Source organism: Diceros bicornis, chromosome 34 (assembly GCF_020826845.1).
Source record: "Diceros bicornis minor isolate mBicDic1 chromosome 34, mDicBic1.mat.cur, whole genome shotgun sequence".
Classification (NCBI taxonomy): domain Eukaryota; kingdom Metazoa; phylum Chordata; class Mammalia; order Perissodactyla; family Rhinocerotidae; genus Diceros; species Diceros bicornis.
The window spans coordinates 8306255-8332944 of NC_080773.1; the positions used below are offsets into that span (position 1 = coordinate 8306255).

The following is a 26690-nucleotide window of genomic DNA, read 5'->3' on the forward strand; positions in this document are numbered from 1 at the left end:
GCAATAGCCAGGCTACTTAGGTACCCCATGGGCAACTGAGTAAAAATGTATTGTGTCCCTTGAAAGCTGAATGAGAACTGAGAGCTTGTTGAAATAGGTACTAAATAGAACATATTAACTAAACTATAATAGCAAAGTATTTGGTAGTGAAAGATTGAATGGTGTTGGTCATTTCTTCCCCCTACCCCAGCTTTATTAAGGTATAATTGACAGAAAAAGTTGTATATATTTAAAATGTACAACGTGATGATTTGATATACAGTCATGCGTAGCTTAACAACAGGGATATGTTCTGAGAAATGCATCGTTAGGCGATTTCGTTGTTGTGCAAACATCACAGAGTGTACTTACACAAACCTAGCTGTTATAGCCTGTTATACACTTAGGCTATATGGTACTAATATTACGGAACCACTGTCGTATATGCGGTCTGTCGTTGACCAAATCGTCATTATGCAGTGCATGACTATACACATTGTGAAATGATTCCCACAACCAGGTTAATTAACACATCCATCACCTCACAGTTACCCTTCTCTGTGTGTGTGTTTGCATGTGTGTGGTGAGAATGCTTAAGATTTACTTTCTTAGCAAATTTCAAGTATACAACACAGTATTATTAACTATTAGTCACCGTGCTGTACATTAGATCCCCAGAACTTACAACTGAAAGCTTGTACCCTTTCGGTCATTTCAATTGTGTTAAATCCTATTTTAATGGGTGGGACCATGGCATTAACAGTGTAGTAATCCTCTGTAAGGCACCATTCATTCTTTCCAGGTTTAAGATAGGCCAAATTGGGCCATAAAATGGAGAACTAGTGAGGATAATTACCCCTTCTAAGGCCCTGTTTCAATTTATATTGGGCCATATTAACAATTTTAATGGGTTGGGGGAGATCCACAAAGTTCCATTTGGTGAGGCCAACACTAAGGGCCAGAGTTTTAATTTTATTCTAATGGACCACACAACTAGTTAGAGCATCTATCCCCATAATGGAAAATCCAAAGGGGGTGTAAGATATGACCACCAGAAAATTAGGCAGTTATTGTGCCAATGGTCAAGGTAACATGGACTTGTTTGCCTTTAATTTTATGTCCAATAATGTCCCAAAGAATACAGTGAGTTCCTCCTTTAAATTTAGTGAGGTTTCTGGAGATCACCATGATTTCGAAACTGGTATCAATAAAGGTTATATAAAAGGTTAGACATTGTGTGGTGACCAGTGGGCCACCATAGTTGCACAGGGTCGCTTGTCTGCAGGTGGTAGCTGGGGTCCCCGGGCATGCTCTGTCCCTGTCAAGCTAGAGAGGTTGCCATTGACTCAGGTTAGGGAATGGGGCAGTAGGTCCTACACCTTAGAGACCTAGGTTTGGGCAAGGAGGAGATTGGATGCTCTGTCAAGTTTGTCATAGAAGAACCTGGAGCTCCTTGGGGGTCTTATTGGGACGAGAAGCCCAGATGACAGTGTTACCTTACCAGGTCTTCTGGTGAGGGTTCTGCAGTGGTAGAAGACAGCCCTGGAAACTCTGAAACGGGGACTTACTTCAGTAGTAGGATCTAGAAAAAGTGTCTGTGCCACAAGACACCATAGGTGTTTTTTCAAATAACCCTGAGGATCAAGATCTTTGCTGTGACTGAGTCATGGGCAGCAGCAGCAGAAATATTCAAAGGTCTTAGTCAGCCATCTGCTCTTAAGAGTAGAGACCTCAGCAAACCACATGACTGCTTTTTCACTCACTAATGACTGTTCTTTCGCAAGCAACCAGCTGATGGGTGTGTATATTGTACAGGGTATCAGTCTTTCCCTGACCATTTGTATAGAAAAGGAGCCAATGCCTGATTGAGACATATAACCAGCAGTCACAAGCTAAGAGTCATTCCCCTGAGCCTAGCATCAGTCACAGCGTACGGTGGAACCAAGACACACACAGATGTATCCAGGCTAAGACATACAACCCAGGGCCACTTTAAGGAGGGCTGCAATCTCGTAAGCCCATCCCTAAACACCAATTATAAGAACTTCTGACTTAGGTTGATTAAATCTATAATGGAGGCTCTGCAGCACTCAGCAAATGCAGCACAGAGCAGCACAACTCAAAGCACAACCTTGCCAGCAGGCAGCAGAGCCATCTCGCACACCATTTAGAGTAGGGTGTACCCAGTGAGTAAGCTAAGAGCAAGAGGAGAAAGATCTGCGAGTAGTGGTGGTCACAGCCTAGAGACTGTCCTGCCAGCTACACAAATTAATCTGCGGTCACTGCACGGAGTTGGGATTGACATCCCTCTCAATTTTACGTCGAATGTTGAGGCTGATGACACTCTACACACCAAGAGATTTTGAAGGTTATTACTCACAAAAGGGACTCCTGGGCAGAGCAGGGCCTGCACAAGCAGGTACGGAGTGGCCTGAGCAAGGCAGTGAGAAAAGGCTGGCTTTTATACAGGGCGGGACTGGATGCGGGCTGGAATTTGCAAAGTTTAAATTTCCCACTGGCTCCAAAGGTGAACACGAGGTGTACACGAGGCCCTCTCATCAGCCTTTCCAGACGTGGGGCCAAAGTGGACAGAGAAGTGAGGCTTAAAAAGAAGTCAGACATCACAACTGGAGTCAGACTCTTTATTACAAATAGACACTATCAACAGTTTACCAATTAGTAAATTTAAGCATAGAGAAGTTAAAGTGCCTAATGTCACATAAACAGCAAATGGTAGCCTTTCCTCGTTCACTACATTCTCTAGTGTGAATCTGTAGAATTTCAAGGTTTGAATCATGATAGAAAACTTTTCTACATTCATTGTCAATTTTTTTCAGTATTAAATTTCCTGATTCTGAATGTTAGGTAAAAGGAAATGCCACATCCACTGTATTTTACTCTACCATGAAACCTGATGATCTGTGACAAAGGAACAGCAAACAAAGGGTTTCCTACAGTAATTATGTCAGATTATGAACTCTCTGATGTTGAGTAAGGTGTGCCAGCTGTCTAAAGGCCTTCCCACATTCCTTACATTCATAGGGTTTCTCACCAGTATGGATGCTATGATGTCGGGTCAGTTCTGAGCCACGGATAAAGGCTTTCCCACATTCCTTACATTTATAGGGTTTCTTGGCAGTATGAATTCGCTGATGTTGAGTAAGTTGTGAGGCACAAACAAAGGCCTTCCCACATTGTGCACATTCATAGGATTTCTCACCAGTATGAATTTGGTGATGTTGAAAAAGTTGGGAACCACAAATAAAGGCCTTCCCACATTCTTTACATTCATAGTGTTTCATACCAGGATGAGTTCTCTGGTGTTCAGTAAGCTGTGAGCCACGAAGAAAGGCCTTCCCACATTCCCTACAGTGATAAGGTTTCTCACCAGTATGAAGTCGCTGATGTTGACCAAGTTGTGAACGCAGTCTAAAGGCCTTCCCACATTCCTTACAACCATAGGGCTTCTCACCAGTATGGATTCTCTGATGTCGAGTGAGTTCTGAGCCACAAATAAAAGATTTCCCACATTCCTTACAGTTATAAGGCTTGTCACCAGTATGAATCCTCTGATGTCGAGTAAGGTGTGCAGATTGTCTAAAGGCCCTCCCACATTCCTGACATTCATAGGGTTTCTCATCTGTATGAATTCTCTGATGTTGAATAAGATGTGAGCCACGAATAAAAGCTTTTCCACATTCCTTGCATTCATAGTGCTTCTCACCAGTATGAATTCTCTGATGTTCAGTAAGATAGGAAAAATGACTAAAGACCTTCCCACATTCCTTACATTTATATGGTTTCTCACCTATATAAATTCCTCGCTGTTGCATAAGTCTTGAGCCATAAATAAAGGCCTTCCCACATTCTTTGAATTCATGGAGTTTCTCTCCAGAATAAATTCGCTGATGTAGAGTAAGAGATGTCTGCAGGCTCAAAGTTGGCATTTTTTCATAAGTCATTAATGCTTGCCCCAAATATCCCTCTTGATTTATCTCTTGCCTCTCAAACTGGCCTTTGCATTCCCAGTCCTCTCTGATACTGGAGCCCACAAGGCTCTGACTTTTTTCCATTATCATCCATTGGGATGATGTTACTTCATAGATTTCTTTTTGCAGACACAATTCCTTGGTCTTACATCTGAACTCCAAGTCTGAAAGATAACCAGAAAGTAAACACATGGTGTTTCCTCTTTGGGGTGAAATAAAAGTTCTGTGGTAGAAATTGGGGAAAAACTGAAAATAACGTCCATAAGAAGTAAACTTGGCCTTCAATTTGAAAAAGAGGTCAAGAGCATAAACACTTAAGAAAGATGAAGGAGGCTGTTAGGAAAACAGGTTAAGTCAGTAGCTCCTAAATTCAGATGTAGACTAGAATCACATAGTCTATTAAAAACTTGGATGTCAATTAAGTAAATAAGAATTTACAGGGCCGGCCCCGTGGCTTAGCGGTTAAGTGCCCGTGCTCCGCTGCTGGCGGCCCGGGTTCGGATCCCGGGCGTGCACCGACGCACCACTTCTCCAGCCGTGCTGAGGCCGTGTCCCACATACAGCAACTAGAAGGATGTGTAGCTATGACATACAACTATCTACTGGGGCTTTGGGGGAAAAATAAATTAATTAATTAAATTAAAAAAAAAATTTAAAACTTCAAAAAAAAAAAAAAAGAATTTACACCAATAGGTCTTGGGTTTCCTATTTTGAATACGTTCAACCAGCCAATTCTGATATTGCACAAAATTTAAGAATCCCACCTAGAATTTTTCAATGGTTTCCAACTGCACTTAGGATAAAATCCAAACTCCTTACCAGTTTATGAGATCCTCCATAATCTTATCTTTTCTTTGACACATCTCAATCAAAATCCTATCCAACATCTTCTTGACCCACTTCTCCCCACTGTTCATTATGTACCAAATATTCATCATCTCTGAGCATCTGAAATAAGCCAAGTCCTTTACCTTTTCAAAATGTTCCACCGACTGTTTAATTTGTTAGAAATTCTCTACACTTGGCTCTTTGCATGGCTGGCTTCATATCATACTATAAGACACTTCCTTAGAAAGGCTGAGCTAGCCAACCCTATCTAAATTCACTTCTTCATTCTCTATCTCATAGTATTTTCTCTATCATTGCAATTTTCTGTATTTTAGAAGTATACAATGATTTATTCCTATGTAATCTTTTATTTTCTTACTGTTAAAGCTCTTAAGGGGCAGGAACAATGCCTGTTTCACTCAACAAAGAATAACCAAATCTTACGCATAAAAGGTATTCCATAGATAGTTGTTTAATGAATGAATCACTGCATTAATGAAAGAGAATTATTATAGGGATAATGGGAAATATTATACAGATATAGAACTAGGAAAGGTATTTAAAACTATAACAATCATTTGTGCTTATAATTATAGAATAGTTAGAATAGAAACATCTGTCCCTGATTTTAATCTCTCTCACATCACCGAAAAGATAATACATGCTCTTTACTTCATCACTTCCCTCAGAGACTAAAACAAAATCATAACCCAAGCTAGATTATTAAATGATGCAAATGGAAAAATGTTATTATATCTACCTAACTACCCATCCATCCAATTGTTTCGCCCTTTAACATATACCTGTACCAATGATCACGGCAATCATTTACGTATAGTCACAACCTTTTTTTTTTGCTTCCCTATTTCAACCACTATAGTGAGGTACCTTTTCTTTTAATCTTCCCTTGAATTTGCAGTATTACCCAGGCTTCCTTCCAATACACAATCTATTTTGTTCCTCCAAGGCCTTTCTCAGGACCTCCCTTCCACTTCTTTCTCACTAAAACCACTATATTTTTATATTAAGTATTATTTTTTCCAGGCATTACAATAGGTTTGAAGCATAATAAAAGGGCTATGTAATGTTAAGCAAAGGGACTTGAGAATGTTGGGAGACTAGGATCACCAACGATTTGGTAGAATGAGTCTTGGTAGCCTGGAGCACTGGGAACTCTATAACAAAGGGTATACTGGGTGTAAGCTGAAGGAAATAATGGAGAATGGCAATCTAGGTAATGGAACAGATAGAATATTCTAAGATGCTGAGTTGAGTATAGAATGATTACAACACAAATACTGCTGTGACTACAGTATGGTACGTTTTGTGGATCTGATGAAACTATCATTTGGTGTAGATGCTATAAAGGTTGTCCTTGAAACAATACAGAAGGGAACTCAGACAAAGTCTCTAGCAAAAAATGATTTGACAGTAAAAGCTGAGAAATGGTTCAAAGTAAAAGAAAGAGTAGTAATGAGATTTAGTGAGAACACAGGATTCAGACAGACCAGCATTTCAGACTCCTGCTCTGTTGATGATTATCGTTAAGCTATAAGACATATAGTTAAAGACAAAATACAGCCTGAGTTCAAAGTAATCCTCCCAATACATATTCAGGACTACAGGTTTTTTGCTTAATGTTCTCAATCTTACCTTTCCTTTCTTCCATACTGAAAATCTTGATTTTAAAAGACTTCCACCAAATTGCTCATTTATTTTATTCCACACTACGCACACAACATTCTCAGAATAACAATATCAACACTGCTACCACTAATATGGTTACTAAAAACAATGTATGGTGGGTTTTTTTTTGTAGTTTCTTTTGTTCGTAGGATATGTAACCACCGGATACACATTTAGATTAAGTTGTTTCACTTCTCCTTTGGTTTCAGGGATTTTTTGCAAGTTAATTTTGTTTTACAATTGTGTAACATTTATATAGTTCCCAACTCAAACCTACAAAACAAAGTATAGTGAAAGAAGTCCTCTTCATCCTACTCCTTTCCCCTCTCTTGTAGGTAACAACTAAAAAGACTTTTAAAAAAACTACAGTATCCCTCCTGTTTTCAAGAAATAGCAGCATATTTTATATAATCAGAGCTTGGCCTTAGTTCTCTCATTTTGATTTATGATACATAAACACTTGAACATGCACACATCCATATCTTTTATTTACAGTCTTTCACTACATATACCATTTTTACTTATTCTTTATCTTTCCATATTTGGTCAAGTTTACATTTTTGATCCAATGGTATTTATCCTAATAAATTTACATAATAACTGTTGTCCTCTTTTTATTTTGCTATTATCTACTGGTTTCCTAACATGAGAAATACTGAAAATAACTACTAACCTCTTCTCCCCCACCTAGCCTCTGATTTAAAAGAATTACTCCCTGTTAATATCTATAAGGTAATTTTCAAGCTTATTGTATTTTTCATATACTCCCCACATTCTCACCCTACTTCTTGGAGAATTATATCCACATATTTACCATATCTAAGTAATAATACTATACTCTCCTCCTTAATACCACCACTTGGTATTAGATATACAGGTTATTATATATTTAATGCTCACTCAGTCCTTAGGTTGATGTCTCTCTATTTTAGTTTTCTGAAGCTCATTTTCTGGTTGATCCCTCAGGAAGGGGTTAGGGAAATAATATTCCCTAAGCTTCTCCATGTATATAACAATTTGGCTAGATGTAAAATTCTTAGCTCAAAATTTATGTCTTTGTATAACTTAAATAGAAAAATATACATTGTCTTCTGGAATAAAGCTTTGCTGTAGAAAGGTCAGATGACAATCTGATTTTCCTTTCAAGTGACTGGTCTTTATGCTTAGATGCCAAAGGTATGATTTTACTGGGCACATGGTGTACTCTCTCAAAACACACTTTAAATCTTTTTCTTAATTTTAGTTATCTTGAATCATTCTTGGCAATTGTTCTGTTCACTGCACAATTATTGCAAGTCTTAATGAAGATCTTCATTGCCTATCTTGTATATCTATCATTTTCTCTCTAATCCTTTTTCTCTTGTTCATTTATCCTTGATTTTGAAATTTTTTTCTCCTTTCCATCTCCTATTACTCCTAAGGCATCATTTCTTGCAGGTTTTCATTTTTGTTTTCCTTCTAGTTTGGTCTTCTCTTCTGAAATGGTTTTTTATTTTATTTCTAATTCTTTCCTGAGTTCTTTTCAAATTTTCTCTCTGAGTTCTTGTAATACTGTTGTATTGTTCTTTCAGAATGTCTGCCATTTTCTGAAATTTTTTAGCTAGTTTTGAAACATTATGACACAGTGTGTAGATATGACTTGCTGGTGTGCCTTTCATTGTTTATAGGAATGTTGTTTTATTCCTTATTCTCTTTTATCTTAAAGCAATTTTGTACAAGGTTAAACTACAATCTTTTCCTATTGCTCTTATTTAACTTTTTAAAAATTTTAGGGGCTGGCCCCATGGCGTAGCAGTTAAGTGCGCACGCTCTGCTGCTGGTGGCCTGGGTTCGGATCCCAGGCGCACACCAATGCACCGCTCGTCAGGCCATGCTGTGGCAGCGTCCCATATAAAGTGGAGGAAGATGGGCTCGGATGTTAGCCCAGGGCCAGCCTTCCTCAGCAAAAAAAAAAAAAAGAGGAGGATTGGTGGATGTTAGCTCAGGGCTGATCTTCCTCACACACACAAAAAAATTTTAAATTAACATACAGTAAAGCTTTCGTGGGTACAGTTCTAAGATTTTAATACACGTAGAGATTCATGTAACCACAGTAATGATACAGAATAGTTCCATCACCCCTCCCAAAACTCCCTCAGGCTATCCCTTTATACTCACCCCCTCCCCATGTCCCTAATCCTTGGCAAACACTGATCTGTTCTCTATCTCTATATATTTTTCTCATTTCCACATTGTTATATAAATGGAATTATATAGTAACCTTTAGACATTTTTTTCCATTCAGCATTATACCCTTGAGATCCATGCAAGTTGCTTCATATACTTATAATTCATTCCTTTTTATTGCTGAATAGTATTCCGTTGTGTGGATATGCCATTCACTTGTTGAAGAATATTTGTGCTGTTTTCAGTTTTGGGCAATCATGAACAGAGCTACTACAAACATCCATGTATAACTTTTTGTGTGAACATAAGTTTCCATTTCTCTAGGGTACTCAGTAGGATTGCTGGGTCATGTACGTTTAACTTCATAAGAAATTGCCAAACTCTTTTCCAAAGTGACTAGGCCTTTTGCATTCCCTCTAGCAATGTATGAGAGTTCCAGTTGCTCAATATCCTGGTCAACACTCGGTATTGGCAGTATATTTTATTTTAGCAATTCTAATAGGTGTGTAGGAGTATCTTATCATGGTTTTAACGTGCATTTTCTCAATGGCTAACAATGTTGAACATCTTTTCATTGTTTATTTGCCATCCATATATCCTCTTTGATGAAGTGTCTGTTCAAGTCTTCCTCTCTGACTCATAGTTTGACTCATAGGTTATTTAGAAGTGTGTTGTTTCATTTCCATGTGTTTGGAGGTGTTCCTCTTATCTTTCTGTTATTGATTTCTCATTTAATCCCATTATGGTCAAGGAACATAAGATGTATGATTTAAATTCTTTTCAGTTTAAAGTTTGCTTTATGATCCAAGATAGTCTATTTTGGTGAATGTTTCATGCACACTTGAGAAGAGTGTGTATTCTAATATTGTTGGGTAAAGTATACTATAAATATTGAGTATATCCATTTGCATGACTGTATTGTTTAGTTCTTCCATATACTTGCTGATTTTCTGTCTATTAGTTCTATCAATTACTGAAGAGGCATGTTGAAGTCTCTATTTAAAATTGTGGATATACCTATTCTCCTTTCAGTTCTGTAAGTTTTTGTTGCATGTATTTTGAAGCTATGTTGTTAGGTACATACATATTAAGGATTATTATGTCTTCTCAGTGAACTGACCCTTTCATCATTATGTAATGTTCCTCTTTATCCCTGGTAATTTTCTTTGCTTTTAAATCTGTTTTCTATTAGTATAACCACTTCAGTTTTCTTTTTATTAGTGTTTGCGTGGTATATCTTTTTCTATCCTTTTACTTTTAATCTACCTATATTTGAAGTGAGTTTCTTATAGACAGTATATAGTTCAATCACGTATTTTTATCCATTTGGACAATCCCAGTTTTTTAATTGGTGTATTTAGCCATCTGCATTTAATGTAATTACTAATGTTTGGATTCAGGTCAACTATTTTATTATTTCTTTTCTATGTGTGTCCTGTGTTTTTCATTTCTCTGTTTCCACCTTCTTGCCTCCATTTGTGTTAACTGACACTTTTTTTTGCCCATCAACCTTTTTTTTTTAAGTTGTGATAAAATATACATAACAAAATTTACCATCTTAACCATTTTTAAGTGTATAGTTCAGTAGTGTTAAGTATATTAACACATTGTTGTGTAAACAATCTCCAGAACTTTTTCATCTTGCAAAACTGAAACTTTATACCCATTAAACACACAACTTCCCATTTCTCTCTACTCCCATCCCCTGGCAACCACCATTCTGCTTTCTGTCTCTATGAGTTTGACTACTCCAGATACGTTAGAAAACGAAATCATACAGTCTGTCTTTTTGTGACTGGCTTATTTCACTTAGCATAATGTCCTCAAGGTTCATCCATGTAGTATGTGTCAAAATTTCCTTCTTTTTTAAGGCTGAATAATATTTCATTTTATGTTTATACCACATTTTGTTTATCTGTTCATCTGTTGATAGACATGTAACCAGGTTACTCCCATGTTTTAGCTACTGTGAATAATGCTCCTATGAACAAGTGTGTACAAATTTCTGTTCAGGTCCCTGCTTTCAACTCTTTTGGGTATACCCCCAGAAATGGTATTGCTAGATCATATGGTAACTGAACACTTCTCAGTATTCCATTTTAATACTCTTACTCATTTGTAATTGAGATGAATGTTATTCTGCATTTAGGAGGAAGGGTTGGGCCAGGGTAGCTTTTATAGCTTCTCAGCATTAAAGCTCCCTTGCTATGGTTTTCTATGAAGTGATAAAAACTGTGGTCTTAAATACTTCTTGAAATCTGCATCCTCTGCTCCCTCCTCTACATTATCTAGACCGCCTTCTCCCTTTGCCCCTATTGTCCCTGTCTTGTTGTTAAATTTGGATTCTACTCCCAGAAATGTCTCCTCTGTAGTACATATTGTCCTACTACAGGCATCTGTGGTTTGGTTTCAAGAGCTGATGGGGCCCAGCCTGCTCTGAGACCTTCAGCTGTGCTGGACTTACCTTGCATTCACCTGCCTACATGAGTATGCCTTCCAGTTTCAGCTGCTGCTCTCAGGCTGGCCTGCTCCACTTTCCAGTGAGTAAATTTGTGATTTTAGGGTTCTCTTCTTCTTAGAGCTGTCAGACACTCCAGACTTTGGTTCTACTTCATCCCACAAAAGCTGCAGACACCAAAAGGATCTGGGGGCTGTCAGTTTATTCCCAATTAAGCCTCTTTTAGGGTTCAAGGGGATGACTTGTCACTTAGCTTTGATGTAGATGTTACCTGTGGACTTGTATTTTGCTCTCTTAGTTGCTTTCCTATTTGGTTTGTTTGTTTTGTTTGGTGGGAGATGGGGAAGATTCAAGGAAAGCAAAAACATTACATATCCACTCCCACCATTTTCCCAGAATTCTCTTCCACTTTTTTTCAAAGGCATTTCAATCAGGAATGATTTTTGTTTCCTAACTCTACTGAAAAAACCACTCTTTCTAAGATCACCAAAACCCTCCCTTTTGTTAAATCTAGTGGTCAGTTACCATTCTGCCAGCAGCATGTGACAGCTAATTTACTGGTACACCCATGCCTTCCTTGGTCATTTTCCCATTCTACTCACCAGTCTTTCTTAGCCTCTTTACAATACCATCGAGGGTGACCAACTATCTTGGTTTGCCTGGGACTGTCCTAGTTTTAGCACTGAAAAGTCCTACATCCTGGAAAACTCCAGTCTCGGGCAAACCAGGACGTTGGTCAACCTACTTTACCACCCTGCTTTCCTGACTTCTAAGTAGAAGAACGTCTCAGAGCACAGCCCCTGACCCTCTTCTCCTCTCAGTATTTCACTCAGTTATCAAGTGATCTCATTCAGTCCTATGGCTTAATAAACTATCCATATGCTGATGATTCCCAGCTGTACCCTCTCTACTCTGCCAGAGACTCACATATCCAACTACTATTGATCGTGTTGGCTCAACCTTTAAAAAGTAACCTAAATCTAAGCATTTTCTCAATATTTCTACTGTTAACATAATAGGTGGCAGCAAATTTTTTCTTAAAGAGCCAGGTAGTAAATAATTTAGGCTTGCAAGCCATACAGTCTCTACTGCAACTACTCAACTCGGCCACTGTAGCACAAAAGCAGCCATAGACAATACATAAATGAATAGATGTAGCTATGTTCCCATAATTTATTTACAAAAACAGGCAGCTGGCTCACAGGCCATACACAGTTTGCTGACCCGGTAGTCTAATCTATCATTATCTCGTGTGAATTACTTTACAGCATCCTAATTGGTCACCTTATTCCTACTTTTAGCTTCACTAATAGTCAGAAAGTATTTTTTGTTAAGAAATACATATAAACAAGAGTGTTTTTGTGCATTTGTATATATATATATTTTAAAAAGGTATGAAGAATGATGAACACCATGTATCTAGCACTAAGCTTAAAAAAGAAAACATTACAAATATTATTGATGCTCCCTGTATATCCTTCTAAAGCAAATCGTTCTCACTTTCCTGTACCCTACAGGTAACCAGTATTTTGAACTTTGTATTTCTCATTCCCCTTCTTTTTATTATTGTTTTACTATATATATGTGAATCCTTATTTAAAATACTGTGCAGTTTAACAAAATTTGAACATTATATAAATAGCATCGTACTACCAGTTTTCTGTAACTGTTTTTTATGGTCAACCTGCTGTATTAGCTATAGTTCATTCACTTCATGACAGTTTGGTTTTATGCAGCATACAATAGAAATTGGGTGATTTATTGATCTATTTGGCTGTTGATGGACATTTAGATTGTTTCTAGTATTTTGCAAACATCACTGGTACTAACATTCTTATTCATCTCTCCCATTAGAATCTGTGCTTCTAGCTATACGGTACACTATATCTGTTATGAAAAGTAGTCTGGGTTGCAAAACCCCTAAAAGCTGGATATATCAAAACAAACATATCTTTAAACTTAGTGTTGAGCTTTCAAAAAAGTAATGGAAATCCCTAAGGGCAAAAACAATATAAACATACAAAACACAGAAAAGAAAACTGAAACTGGAGTGGCAAGCAAACCCAGAAACTGAAACTATCTTGGCAGGAAATCCCAACAATGGAAACCAAGAGCTTTGTGGGTTAATATCCATGTGAGGGAACAGAAGGTTAAGACTCAAAACCATGCAAGGTGAAGCCCTAAACCTGAGACAGCAGCATAAACCCAGACCTTCAAAGAAGCCACACCCAGGATTAAACAGTGAGCTAGAAAAAGTGTCTCCTGCCAGATAAGGGAGCTGACAAGTAAATTTGCTTTCCTCTGCCATGGTTCTAGATTTCCCCACCACCATCAAAAAAAAGTCTCACCTGAGACTTAATAATTAAGATCTGTCCTCACATAGGATTGGGCTTTGAATTTACACTACCTGTCAGGTACACCTCCAGCTGAGAAATTAATTAAAGAATTAATTAATTCTACCTGGTCTCTGGTAGAAACAAATAAATAATCTTCTAGAGGAATGCTTCCAACCCAGATCCTTCAAGACTTCCCCTCATCAAATTCAGCCACATAGAAATTCCAATCAAAAGTAACCAAAGACTATCAGAAATAAACCACCGTGTATGAGCATTAGCAGAAATAACAAACAAAAGTTTGACACCACCAGCCACTTCAGATACTCAGTAAAAAGGGACAATCGATAAAATACCCAACCAGTACTCCTCAAAACTGTCAAGGTCATCACAAAGAAAGAAAGTCTGAGAAACTGTCACAGCCAAGAGAATCCAAAGGAGACATGACACCTAGATGTATGTGGTATCCTGGATGGGGTCCCAGAACAGGAAAAAAAGGACATTAGGTAAAAACTAAGGAAACCCGAGCAAAGTAGGGGCTTTCATTAATAATAATGCATCAACTTTTGTTCGTTAATTGTGAAAAATGTACACACGAAAGATATTAATAACAGGGGTAACAGTGTGGGGTATATGGGAAATTGCTGTACTATCTTCACAGGTTTTCTGTAAATCTAAAACTAAAAGTTCATTTTTTTAAAAAATTGAGAAAGTAACAACTGATTAGCAAAATGACGAGGCAAAAATTTTTTAAAGATTCAAATGAAACTTCTAAAAATAAAAAAATGAAATAATTGAAATTTAAAAGTCAATGGATGAACTGGAAATATTAAAATGCAGTCATGACATGGTTTTTTTCAAATACTTCCATATTCTATCCTTTGAAGTCTTAGAAACAATGACCAATCCAGCAGCATGAGCAGGCTAACAACTAGACTGCTGTTTCTAAATACCATTTCTCACTCCAAAGAATCAGGGCTCCTTGGAGCATGTCCGAGACAGGGCAGAAAATGTATATTACGTGCCTGGAGCAAAGTGGCACATTAGAAAAGCAAAGCAGCTATCAAAGACTCCTAGGGTCACATCAAAAAGACTCAGGAACCAATCTGAAGAGGCTCCCACTGGTCAAAGATGGGACAATTTGAGCATGAATTTAAGAATAACAACTGTACTATAATAACTGAGGAAACACCAAAAACTTTTTAAATCTATGCGTTCATAATGATAATTTAAAAATTCTTTGGTATTTTTTAGAGGATGAAATCAAGAATGGCTGCTAACATCACAAAAAGAGAAACAACTGGACATTATATGCTTCCTGATGAAACGCACAATACCGAGACAGCTTGCTTACAGGAAACAAAGGGAATAAAGGGGAGGAGGTACATGTTAACAGGACAGATGTTTCTTCAACATATAAATTACAAGGAGAAAAAGAGAGGGAAAGGAATCAACAACAACAAAACTTCAATGGAACGGTTAAACAGCAAAACAGCTACAGCTCATGAGAGAATCGGGGACTAGATGACTGCTCTGAAGCAATTTTATATCATGCAATACATAGAGAAAAAGAGACTGGAATATGAAAGTGAGGTTACGAGTCATTAAGAAAAGACAAAGACCTTATTGGTCCTCCAGAAAAGAACAAGGATGAAATCATATTCAAAGATGCAATAGCCAAAATTTATTCAAAACTGATTAATTTTTTTTCTCTTTGGGATCATTTTCATTTTTTTCTAAAGTGAAAAAATGTTCTAAAGACATTCTCAGATCAAAGATAAAATAAAGACATTTTCTCTTTACCTTCGATCATTTTCAGATGGATAGAATTGAGAGTTAGTTTATCATGAACAGAAAGAAACTTCTAAGGATGTACTATAGAAAAAAATGAAAAAGATCCCAGAAAGAATAACTAAAAAGAAAGTATAAAGTAAGAAATTGGAATATGTAAACAGTGAAGTGTGTGTAATGAAACAATAATAATATTTACCTAATAAGGCTAAAATTCTGACTAACAATAGTATATGAGCCAGAAGATGGGGGATTGGAATTAAAACATTTCAGAATCTTTGTATTGCTTGAGAAGATGATACAGATACTGATTTAGACTTTAAGTTAATTAGGTACAATGAAATACAAGGATAAGAACTAAAAGAACAGAATAATAACTAACACACTGTGCTTGCCATGTGCAGGCACTATTCTACCTGCTTTACATATGTAGGAACTCATTTAATCCTCATAAGAATTCTATGAGTAGGTACCACTATCATCTATATTTACAAATGAGAAAGCAGAGGCCCAGAGAGCTTAAGTGAATTGCCAAAAGTCACACAGCTATTAAATGGCAGAGCCAATGACACAAAATGTGAAGGCAACGAAAGCAAAAAAAACAAGTGGGACTACATCAAACTAAAAAGCTTCTGCACAGCAAAGGAAACCATCAGCAAAATGAAAAGGCAACCTACTGAATGGGAGAAAATATTTGCAAATCACATATCTAATAAGAGGTCAATATCCAAAATATATAAAGAACCATATAACTCAATAGCAAAAACAATCTGATTAAAAAATGGGCAAAGGATCTGAATAGACATTTTTTTTCAAAGAAGACATACAGATGACCAACAGACACAGGAAAAGATGCTCAACCTCACTTATCATCAGGAAAATGCAAATCAAAACCACTAAGGGAGATCACCTCACACCTGTTAGAATGGCTGTTATAAAAAAGTCAAGAAATAACAAGTGTTGGCGAGGATGTGGAGAAAAGGGAACCCTTGGGCACAGTTGGTGGGAATGTAAATTGGTGCAGCCACTACAGAAACCAGTATGGAGGTTCCTCAAAAAATTAAAAACAGAACAACCATCTGATCCAGTAATTCCACTTCTGGGTATTTATCAGAAGAAAACAAAAACACTAACTTGAAAAGAAATCTGTAGCCCCATGTTCATTGCAGTGAATAATTTACAATAGCCAAGACATGGAAACAACCTGTCCATCGATGGATGAATGGATAAAGAAAATGTACACACACACACACACACACACACACGCACACACACACACAGAGGAATATTATTCAGCCATCAAAAAGCAAACCTTGCCATTTGTGACAACATGGATGGACCCTGAGGGCATTATGCTAAGTGAAATAAGTCAGAGAAAGACAAATACTATATGATCTCACTTATATGTGGAATCTAAAAAAAAAAAAAACAAATCAAGCTCATAGATCCTACAAAGAACATATTGGTGGTTGCCAGAGGTGGGAGTTGGGGGGTGGGTGAAATGGGTAAAGGGTGTCAAAAGGTACAAACTTCCAGTTATAAAATAAATAAGTAGTCATGGGGATAGAATGTACAGCATGGTGCCTATAGTTAACAACACTGTATTGCATATTTGAAAGTTGCTAAGAGAGTAAATCTTAAAAGTTCTCATCACAAGAAAAAAAAAATTCTCTATGTTTGGTGATGGATGTTAACTAGACTTACTGTGGTGATCATTCCACAGTACATACAAATATCAAATCATTATGTTATACACCTGAAACTGATATATTTGTGTATGTCAATTATACCTCAATAAAAAATAAATAATAGACATATTTAAACGTATTGCCATGGAAAGGATACAAAATGCATTGTAAATTGAAAAAAAAATAGCAGAACCAGAATTTGAATCCAGACAGTCTGGCTCCAGAGTCTGTGCTTTCAACTTCCACATCAGTGGAGTAAAAATAAACACTGGAATAAATTTTATTTTTTAAACTCCAAATCCAAATCAATCCAAAACAATGCAAAATAAAACAAAAAATAAAAACTGAAAAAGTGGGACAAATAGGACAAAATAAGATGTTTCATAAGTTCAAATACATCAGTAATTATAATAAATGAAATGGTTGAAGAGAAAGCCCAACCCTATTAAAAGAAAAAAACAACTAAATACATGAAGACACAAAATTAAAGTGAAAAATAAGAATATGTAAATCAGGCAAAAATTCATGAATAGAAAACTAGGGTATTAGCATTGGAAAAAGGAGACTTCGAGATGAAAGCATTATGTGGAATAAAGAGGATCACTACATAATGACAAAATATTCAATTCACCAGAAAGAAATAATAATTCTAAACTTGTAAGCATCCAACGAAATAATCTCTAAATACGCAAAGCAAAAACTGAGAGAATACAAGTCTAAAGCTTCACCTTGATTGTGGGAGATTTCAGTACACCTCTTTCAGCAATTAGTAAGTCAAACACACAGAAAACAAAGAAGGATGTAGAGGATCTCAACATTACATCATTGATAAGCTAGATATTTTGAACATATACAGAATTTTACATGCAACAATTAACAGAAGGTACAAGTACATGTGAATCCCTCTAAATAAGTGACAATTCATGAACTGTCACCAGTTCGTGAAGGACATCTTAATACATTTCCCGAAACTGGTCTCATGATCATGTAAGTATTGATAGAGTGCAATCAAGGTAGCACTCAATAATAAAAAGACTATAAAAAATATTTGGAAATTAAAAAAAAGAAAGAGACACACTTATAAAAGCTCCATGAGGTCAAAAACAATATCACAGAAATTTGAAAATTCTTATGATAACTGATGATGATAAAAGTTCTTCATGTCAAAACTTGTGAGACTTCTGCTGCGGGCCCTCAAGCTAGTACTCTGATGACTGCACAGGGTACAGAGACAGAAGATAAAGCCTAGGGATCGACCAAGCTAACAGGAAACCCTGCATAGAGCTGGAACTCCAAAGGGCTCTGTCCTCAGCGGATGAGGGAACAAGATATAAATCCCAGGGTGGTGAAGATGACATCTCTCCTGATAACCGATAAGCACAATTTGACCTCCACCCAGGTTTGTGGTTTTAATTCACCCTACCTGTATGGTGTGAAAAAGCTAAAGTGGATAATTTATTTAAAAGTAGTTCAGAAAATAATCTGTAGATCCTTGCAAAGAGTCTGGCATGTACAAGGCTCTCAATAAACCTTCATTGAATGATTAAATCTAAAAAAATAAAATAAAAGTGGTTGTCTTGGGCAACAGGGAAAAACAAACAAAAAATCTCACTGGAGGAAATCAATTCAACCCTCAAAATTTTCTGACAGATAAAGTTCCAAGGCAAGTGAGTGCTTCATAAGAAAAAATTTTAATGCATAAAGGAGACAAGGTACCACATGAAAAAAATGGCAGAAACAGAACTGAAAGACTTCAGATATTAGAATTACTTGAAAGAGAAGAAAATTGTTATGTTTAAGAATGCTTAAAGAAATTAAAGTCTTGACACCACTAGTAAATATAAAGTAACTACATATTTTTTACTTATGTCTGAGTTTTTTGCCACTGTTACTTTTTTATTTTTCGGTGAGGAAGATTGTCCCTGAGCTAACATCTGTGCCAATCTTCCTCCATTTTGTATGTGGGACACTGCCACAGCGTGGCTTGATGAGTAGTGTGTAGGTCCACGCCTGGGATCCAAACCCGCAAACCCCAGGCCACCAAAGCAGAGCATGCCATCTTAACCACTACACCACCAGGCTGGCCCCCTACTGTTATTTTTTTAAGTGCCACATCACCCTTATCCTCTAAGGTCTCAGCTATATTTTCAGCACACTGAATAACCTATTTCCAGGAAGACTTAACATTTGCAAATATTTATTAGGAACACATGATTTCCTACCCCCAGAGGCATACACACTGCTGACTGGAGTGCTTCTTTCCCCACTTTTCCTCAAGTTTATGCATAGCAAAATATTTATTCACACATTCATGCATGAAGTATGTCTAAATGTGTGTGTATTTTTGTCTTTTTACAAAAATAGAATTGTCCTATACATATTGGTCTGCAACTTTTATCCCCATGTAACAACAGATCAAGGATAGTTTTAAAGTTACTATTTATAGATTTACTCATTTCCTTTAATCAGCTGCATAATATTGTGTGGATATACATAATTTAATAGTTTCCCTATTGATGCACATTTAGATTGTTACTGCTATTCCAAGAAATGTTATACTTCTGTACATATATCATTAGCTACTACTATTTCTATAGAATAGATTCCTATAAGTGAGATTACCCATTCAAAGGGTAGGCACATTTTCAACTTTAGTGTACTAGTTTCATTTTTACCAGCAGTGTAAGAGAGTGTCTTTTCCCTAGCTGGCAATAAATATTCACATTCTTTTTAGCTTTTAGTTTCTATCTGATGGGCAAATACTGGCAGGGGTCCATTGGAATATGCTAACTATAAGGTAAGTGGTAAACAGAGGACTCTTGTTAACCCAAAGGTGTAGATACATCATAGTAGAATTTCAGGAAGTATGGCATTTAGAGTAAAAGACAGGTACCTTGTCTCCTTTTACACGTTAAAATTTTTTCTTATGAAGCACTCACTTTCCTTGGAACTTTATCTGTGAAAAATTTTTGAGGGTTGAATTGATTTCTTCCCAAGAGACTTTTTTCTTTGCTTTTTGCCTATTGCCCAATCATTCCCTCATACTCATATACATACTCATGTTCCTGCTAATGGCAGACTCAAGAGTGGCTTGCTAGAAGGCTTAGTTTCCCCATAACTGTCTTTATTTCCCCCATTCTACTCCTAAATAAGTGAAAAGAAATTATATATATTTAAATATATACATATAGATAGATTAATATGAACAATTGATAAGTTATCAATCTTATGTAAAGTGTGAATAAAGATATCTTCAGGAAGAAATAGAGGGCCAACAAGCCTAGTTAGTCCTTTTAAAAAGACTAATGAGGGCCGGTCCCGTGGCTTAGTGGTTAAGTGCACGCGCTCCGCTGCTGGCGGCCCAGGTTTGGATCCCGGGCGTGCACTGATGCACCGCTTCTCCGGCCGTGCTGAGGTCACGTCCCACGTACAGCAACTAGAAGGATGTGCAACTATGACATACAACTATCTACTGGGGCTTTGGGGGGAAAATAAATAAATAAAACTAAAAAAAAAAAAAAAAGACTAATGAAACTGGCAAACCTCTGGTGAGAAAGATAAAGAAAAAGAAAAGGTACAAATACTCATATTAGTTCAAAAAGAGAAAATATAATCATAGAAACTACAGATCCGTAGAAACTACAGATTTTAAAGATATAACTAAAGTATATAACAACTTGATGCCAATAATATCGAAATTTTTTATGAAATAGACAAATTCCCAGAAAAAATATGTTGCCAAATTTACTTATGATCAAATAGAAAACAAAAATTATACCATGGCGACTAAATTAAGTAAATCAGTAGGTAAAAACTTTGCACTAGGCTGAAAAATAAAAATAAGAATTAAAAAAAAAAACAACTGAGCAGAGACATCAGTGGCCACACCCTGTAGGAAAACAGACTACAGAATTAGTCCAGACAAGTCACTAAACAAATAAATTTAAAAATAAAAAAATAAAAACAACAATAACAACTCCTAGAGGGATCAGAGTTGCTATACTATGTTATCTGAAATGTCCAGTTTTCAACAAAAATCATGAAATATGCAAAGAAACAGTAAGTGTGACCCATTCATGGGAGGGAAAAACAGTCAATAGAAACTCTCTCTCAGGAAGCCCAGAAAAAGACTTCAAAGCAGTTATTATAAATAGGTTCAAAGAACTAAAGAAAATCATATTTAAGAAATAAGGGACAATGACTCATTAATTAGAGAATATCAATAAAGAAAAATTATAAAAACAAACCAAACTGAAATCCTGGAGGTGAAAAGTTCACTAACTGAAATGAAAAATTCACTAGAGGGGATCAATAGTGGATGTGAGTTGGAAGAAAAAAATTCAGTGAACTTGAAGATAGAGCAATAGAGACCGTTCAATCTGAAAAACAGAAAGAAAAAAGGATGAAGAAAAATGAAGAGAGCCTCAGAGACCTGTGAGACACAACCAAGTGTAGCAACATACATACAATGTGAGTCCCAGAAAAAGAAGAGAGAAAAGAGCAGAAATAATATATGAGGAAACATATCAAATTTGATGAAAAACAATCTACAGATGCAAGCTCAATGAATTCCAAGTAGGATAAACTCAAACAGACCCACACTAAGTCACATCACAGCCAAACTGTTGAAAGACAAAGTAAAGAGAAAACCTTGACAGCAACAGGAGAAAAACAACTCAACATGTACAGTGAAATACAATAAAATTAACAGCTGATTTCTCATCAGATACAATGGAAGCCAGAAACAGTCGAATGAAATACTAAAAGTGCTGAAAGAGAATAAATGTCAGCCAAGAATCCTACATCCAGCAAAACTATCCTTCAAAAATAGAAGTGAAATAAAAACATTTCCAGATAAACAAAGATTGAGAGAATGTGTTGCTAGTAGGCCTGCCTTACAAGAAATACTAAAGTTAGTTCTTCAGGCTGAAAGGAAGTGACACCAAATGGTAACTTGAATCTATATGAAGAAACAAAGAACACTGGTAAGGTAACCATGTAGGTCAGTATAAGTACATAAATTTTCCTCTTTTCTTAACTAATTTAAAAGACAGCTGCATAAAGCAATAATTATAAAACTGTATCATTGGGTCTATAATGTACAAGATGTAATATATATGACAAGGGGTGGGGGAGGATGAGGCTATATTAGGAGCAAGGAAATGACAACAGAGAGTAACCTGAATCCACAAAAAGAAGTGAAGAGTACCAGAAATGGTAAATATGTAGGATAACATACAAAAGCGCTATATATTTTTTTCTCCTTCTCTTAGCCTCTTTAAAGGGCATAAAGTTATATAAAGCAATAATTATAATGATTTATTGTTGCATTTGTAGCATATATAGATGTAATATATCTGACAATAGCACAAAGGATGGGGGAAGGAAATGGAACCATATTGGAGCAAAGTTTCTGTATTTTATGGGAATTAAATTAGCATTAATCTGAAGCAGATTGTGATAAATTAACATACATTTTATAGTCCCTAGAGCAACCACTATAAAGTTAAAAAATCAACAAAGGAATTTAAATGGTACTCTAGAAAATATCTAAACATAAAAGAAGTCAGTAAAGAAGGAAGAGAGAAACAAAAAAGTCATAAGACATATGAAACAGCCAAATGGCAGACATGAATCCAACCATATTAATAACATTCAGCATGAAAGGATTCAACACTCCAATCAAAACATAGACACTGTCACACTGGATAAGAAAACAAGACCCAACTATATGCTGTCTCCAAAAAAACATGGTTCAGATTCAAAGATACAAATAGGCTGAAAGTTAAAGAATAGATAAAAATATACCACACAAACTAACCATAAGTAAGCTGGAATGGATATACTAATATCAGAAAAATGGGCCTACAACAACAACAAAAACAGTGTTACTAGAGACAAAGGAGAGTTTTTTTATGGATAAAAAGCCAATTCATCATGAAGATATAATAATTATAAACATATATGCATTAATATCAGAGCTCCAAAATATATGAAGTAAACATTGACCGACTGAAGGGAGAAACAGCTCTAAAATAATGGCAAAAGACTCCAATACTCTACTTTCAATAATGGATACAAATGCCAGACAGGAAATCAACAAAGAAATAGAGGACTTATACAACAGTACAAACCAATTGGACATAACAGACATATACAGAACATTCTACCCAACAGCAGCAGAATGCTCATTCTTCTTAAATGCACATGGAACATTCTCCAGAATAGACCATATGTTAAACCACAAAACAAGACTTATAAATTTTTTTTTTTTAATAATTTTATTTATATTTTTTTTTCCCCAAAGCCCCAGTGGATAGTTGTACGTCGTAGTTGCACATCCTTCTAGTTGCTGTATGTGGGACGCAGCCTCAGCATGGCCCGACAAGTGGTGGTCAGTGCACGCCCGGGATCCGAACCCTGGCCGCCAGCAGCAGAGCGCGTGCACTTAACCACTAAGCCACGGGGCTGGCCCTTAATAAATTTGAAAACACTGAAATTATACAAAGTATCTTTTCCAATCACAATGAAATGAAACTAGAAATCAACAGATCAAGAAATCAAGAGCTAAAACTATAAAACTCTTAGAAGAAAGCATAGAGGAAAAGCTTTATGACATTGGATTTGGCAATGATTTCTTAGATAAGACACCAAAAGTTAAGAAACAAAAGAAAAAATAGATAAATTGGACTTCATCAAAATTTAAAATGTTTTGTGCATAAAAGGACACCATGCTACAGTCAAATGTTTGTGTCCCCCCAAAATTCATGTTGAAATCCTAATGCCTGAAGTGATGGTATTAGAGGTGGAGACTTTGGGAGGTGCTGAGGTCATGAGGCTGGAGCCCTCGTGAATGGGATTAGTGCCTTATAAGAGAGGCTCCAGAGAGATCCCTAGCCCTTTCACCATGTGAGGACACAGTGAGAAGGCACCAGCTATGAAACAGGAAGAGGACCCTCGCCCAACCATGCTGGCACCTTGATCCTGGACTTCTAGCCTCCAGAAATGTAAAAAACAAATGCTGTTGTTTATAAGCTACTCAGTCTGTGGTGTTTTGTTACAGCAACCCAAATGGACTAAGATGCACCATCAATAGAGTGAAAAGGGTACCCACAGAATGGGAGAAAATATTTGCAAATCACATATCTAATAAGGGATTATATATCCAGAATATATAAAGAACTCCCACAACTGAACAACAGAAAAACAAAGAATCCAAATTTAAAATGGGCAAAGGATGAGAACAGACATTTCTCCAAAGAAGATACACAACTAGCTAATAAACACGTGAAAAGATGCTCAACATCACTAACCATTAGGGAAATGCAAACCACAATGACATACCACCTCACACCCATTAAGATGGCTATTATTAAAAAAAAAAAAAGACAATAACAAGTGTTGACGAGGATGTGGAGAAATCAGAACCCTTGTGCATTGCTGGTGGAAATGTAAAATGCTGCAGCCACTGTGGAAAACAGTATGGCAGTTCCTCAAAAAATCAAACATACAATTACTATATGATCCAGCAATTCCACCTCTAGGTATATACCCAAAAACTTGAAAGCAGGAACTCAAACAGACATTTGTACACCCACGTTCCTAGCAGCATTATTCACAATAGCCAAAAGATGGAAGCAACCCAGGTGTCCATCACTGGATGAATGGATAAACAAAATGTGGTAAATGCATACAATGAAATATTAATCAGCCTTAAAAAGGAAATTCTGACACATGCTACAACATGGATGAACCTTGAGGACATCGTGCTAAGTGAAATAAGCATACACAAAAGGACAAACATTGTATGATTCAACTCATATGAGATACCTAGAGCAGTGAAATTCTGAGACAGAAAGTAGAATGGTGGTTGCCAGGACCTGGGGGGAGAGGAATTGGGAGTTATTATTTAATGAGTACACAGTTTCATTTTGGGAAGATGAAAAAGTTCTGGAAAGGAATATGGTGACGGTTGCACAACTTGTGAATGTACTTAAATGCCACTGAATTTACATTCAAAAAAGGTTAAAATGGTAATAAATTTGGTTATTCATATTTTACGACAATTTTAAGTAAACAAATAACTCCAACAAATTAATTATTAAGAAAATAAACCTAAACAACTTAGTGGAAAACATGGCAAAATTTCACATAAAAAGGAAGTACAGGGGCCGGCCCGGTGGCATAGTGGTTGAGTTTGTGCACCCCACCTCGGCGGCCCAGGGTTCGGATCCCAGGTGCAGACTGACGCACTGCTTGTCAAGCCATGCTGTGGCAGCATCCCATATAAAGTAGAGGAAGATGGGCACAGATGTTAGCCCAGGGCCAATCTTCCTCAGCAAAAAGAGGAGGATTGGCAACAGATGTTAGCTCAGGGCTAATGTTCCTCACAAAGGAAAAAAAAAGGAAGGACAAATAGCAAATATACTTTTCAAAAAATGTTCAACCTAATAAAAACTAGGAAAATGTAGAATTTTACATTCACTAGTGTGTAGTGAAGAATTAACTTTCCCTAAAGAGAAGTCTGGCCTTTGTCCTGGCTCCTGGGAGGTAACCTCTAAAGCCTTGCAATTTTCCAAGTGATAGGAATGTTGTCGTGACTCACAGTGGGCCCCTTGGACCACACCTGACAGTTTATGCTAACTCAGTGACTTCCAATGGGGGGCTGCCCGTGCCAGAAAGATGAAGTATATGATTAGAGGGTTGGGTCTTTGGGCTAGGTGGAATTAGGCTCCACAGAAGGAGAGGGAGCTGGAGGGTGACTTCAACCACATGGACAATAACTCAATCAATCATTCCTACATAATGAAGCCTAAATAAAAACTTTGGACACTGAAGCTCAAGTGAACATCCTGGGTTGGCAATACTCCATGCATATTGTCACACATCCATGGCAGGAAGGCAACACATCATTGAGGACATGGAAGCTTCTCATTTGGAACTCTCCCAGATTCCGCCTTCTGTGTCTCTTCCATTGGTTGGTTCTAATCCTTTTGCTGCTATTCTTATGCTATAATAAAACTAATCATAAGTATAAGTGTTTTCTTGAGTTCTGTGAGTTGTTCTGGTGAATTATCAAATTTGAGGGAGTCCACGAAGATACCCAAATCTGTAGCCAGGTGATCTGAAATGAGGGTGACCCTGTGGACCCCGTGAACTTTCAGCTGGTGTCAGAAGTCTTGGGCAAATTTGGCAGTCTGGAGAACTGTGCCCTTAACCTTGAGTTTGGCTAACTCTGGACAACTATATTGGCACAAATTTTAAAGTGTGATTATAAGTTCTAAGTGCAAATGAGGAAATGCATCAAAGAAAACTCTGGTGTTAGAAGAGCAAATTGGTGCAACTACTTTTCAAAAATAATTTGGCATTATCCTGAAAAGTTGAACATTTACATACCCTATGAACTAGAAATTCCACTACATGAGCACCAATAGAGATTTTCAAGAACACTGACAGCAATTTAGTTCAAAACAACCCAAATTACATTGAACCAGGGAACAGATATATAAATTGTGATATATTCACATAATGGGAAAATATATTACAATGCAAATTAATGAACCATAGCTACATGCAGAGACATGGATGAATCCTATAAATATAATACCAAGTGAAAAAAAATCAGATCAAAGTATGCTCCATATAGTATGAAATCATTTTCGTAATGTTCAATAACAAAAAGCTAAATACATTGCTTAGGGATACTAACATATATGATAAAATTATTAAATCATATAAAAAGATCAAAGGAAGAATAAACACAAAAAGTCAG

The 26690-nt window shown here is 36.7% G+C and overlaps 1 protein-coding gene across 5 annotated transcripts in view; it reads right to left on the reverse strand.

Moving 5' to 3' along the window:
- Positions 1-2607: 2607 nt before the first annotated feature.
- LOC131397797 (zinc finger protein 850-like) overlaps positions 2608-26690 on the reverse strand; it is a 42196-nt gene continuing 18113 nt past the window's right edge. For all 5 annotated transcript variants that reach the window (XM_058530882.1, XM_058530880.1, XM_058530881.1 and 2 more), the window contains one exon: positions 2608-4132. In XM_058530882.1, the coding sequence (XP_058386865.1) occupies positions 2940-4132 (1193 nt within the window). In that variant the 3' untranslated portion in view covers positions 2608-2939. The remainder of the gene's footprint in view (positions 4133-26690) is intronic.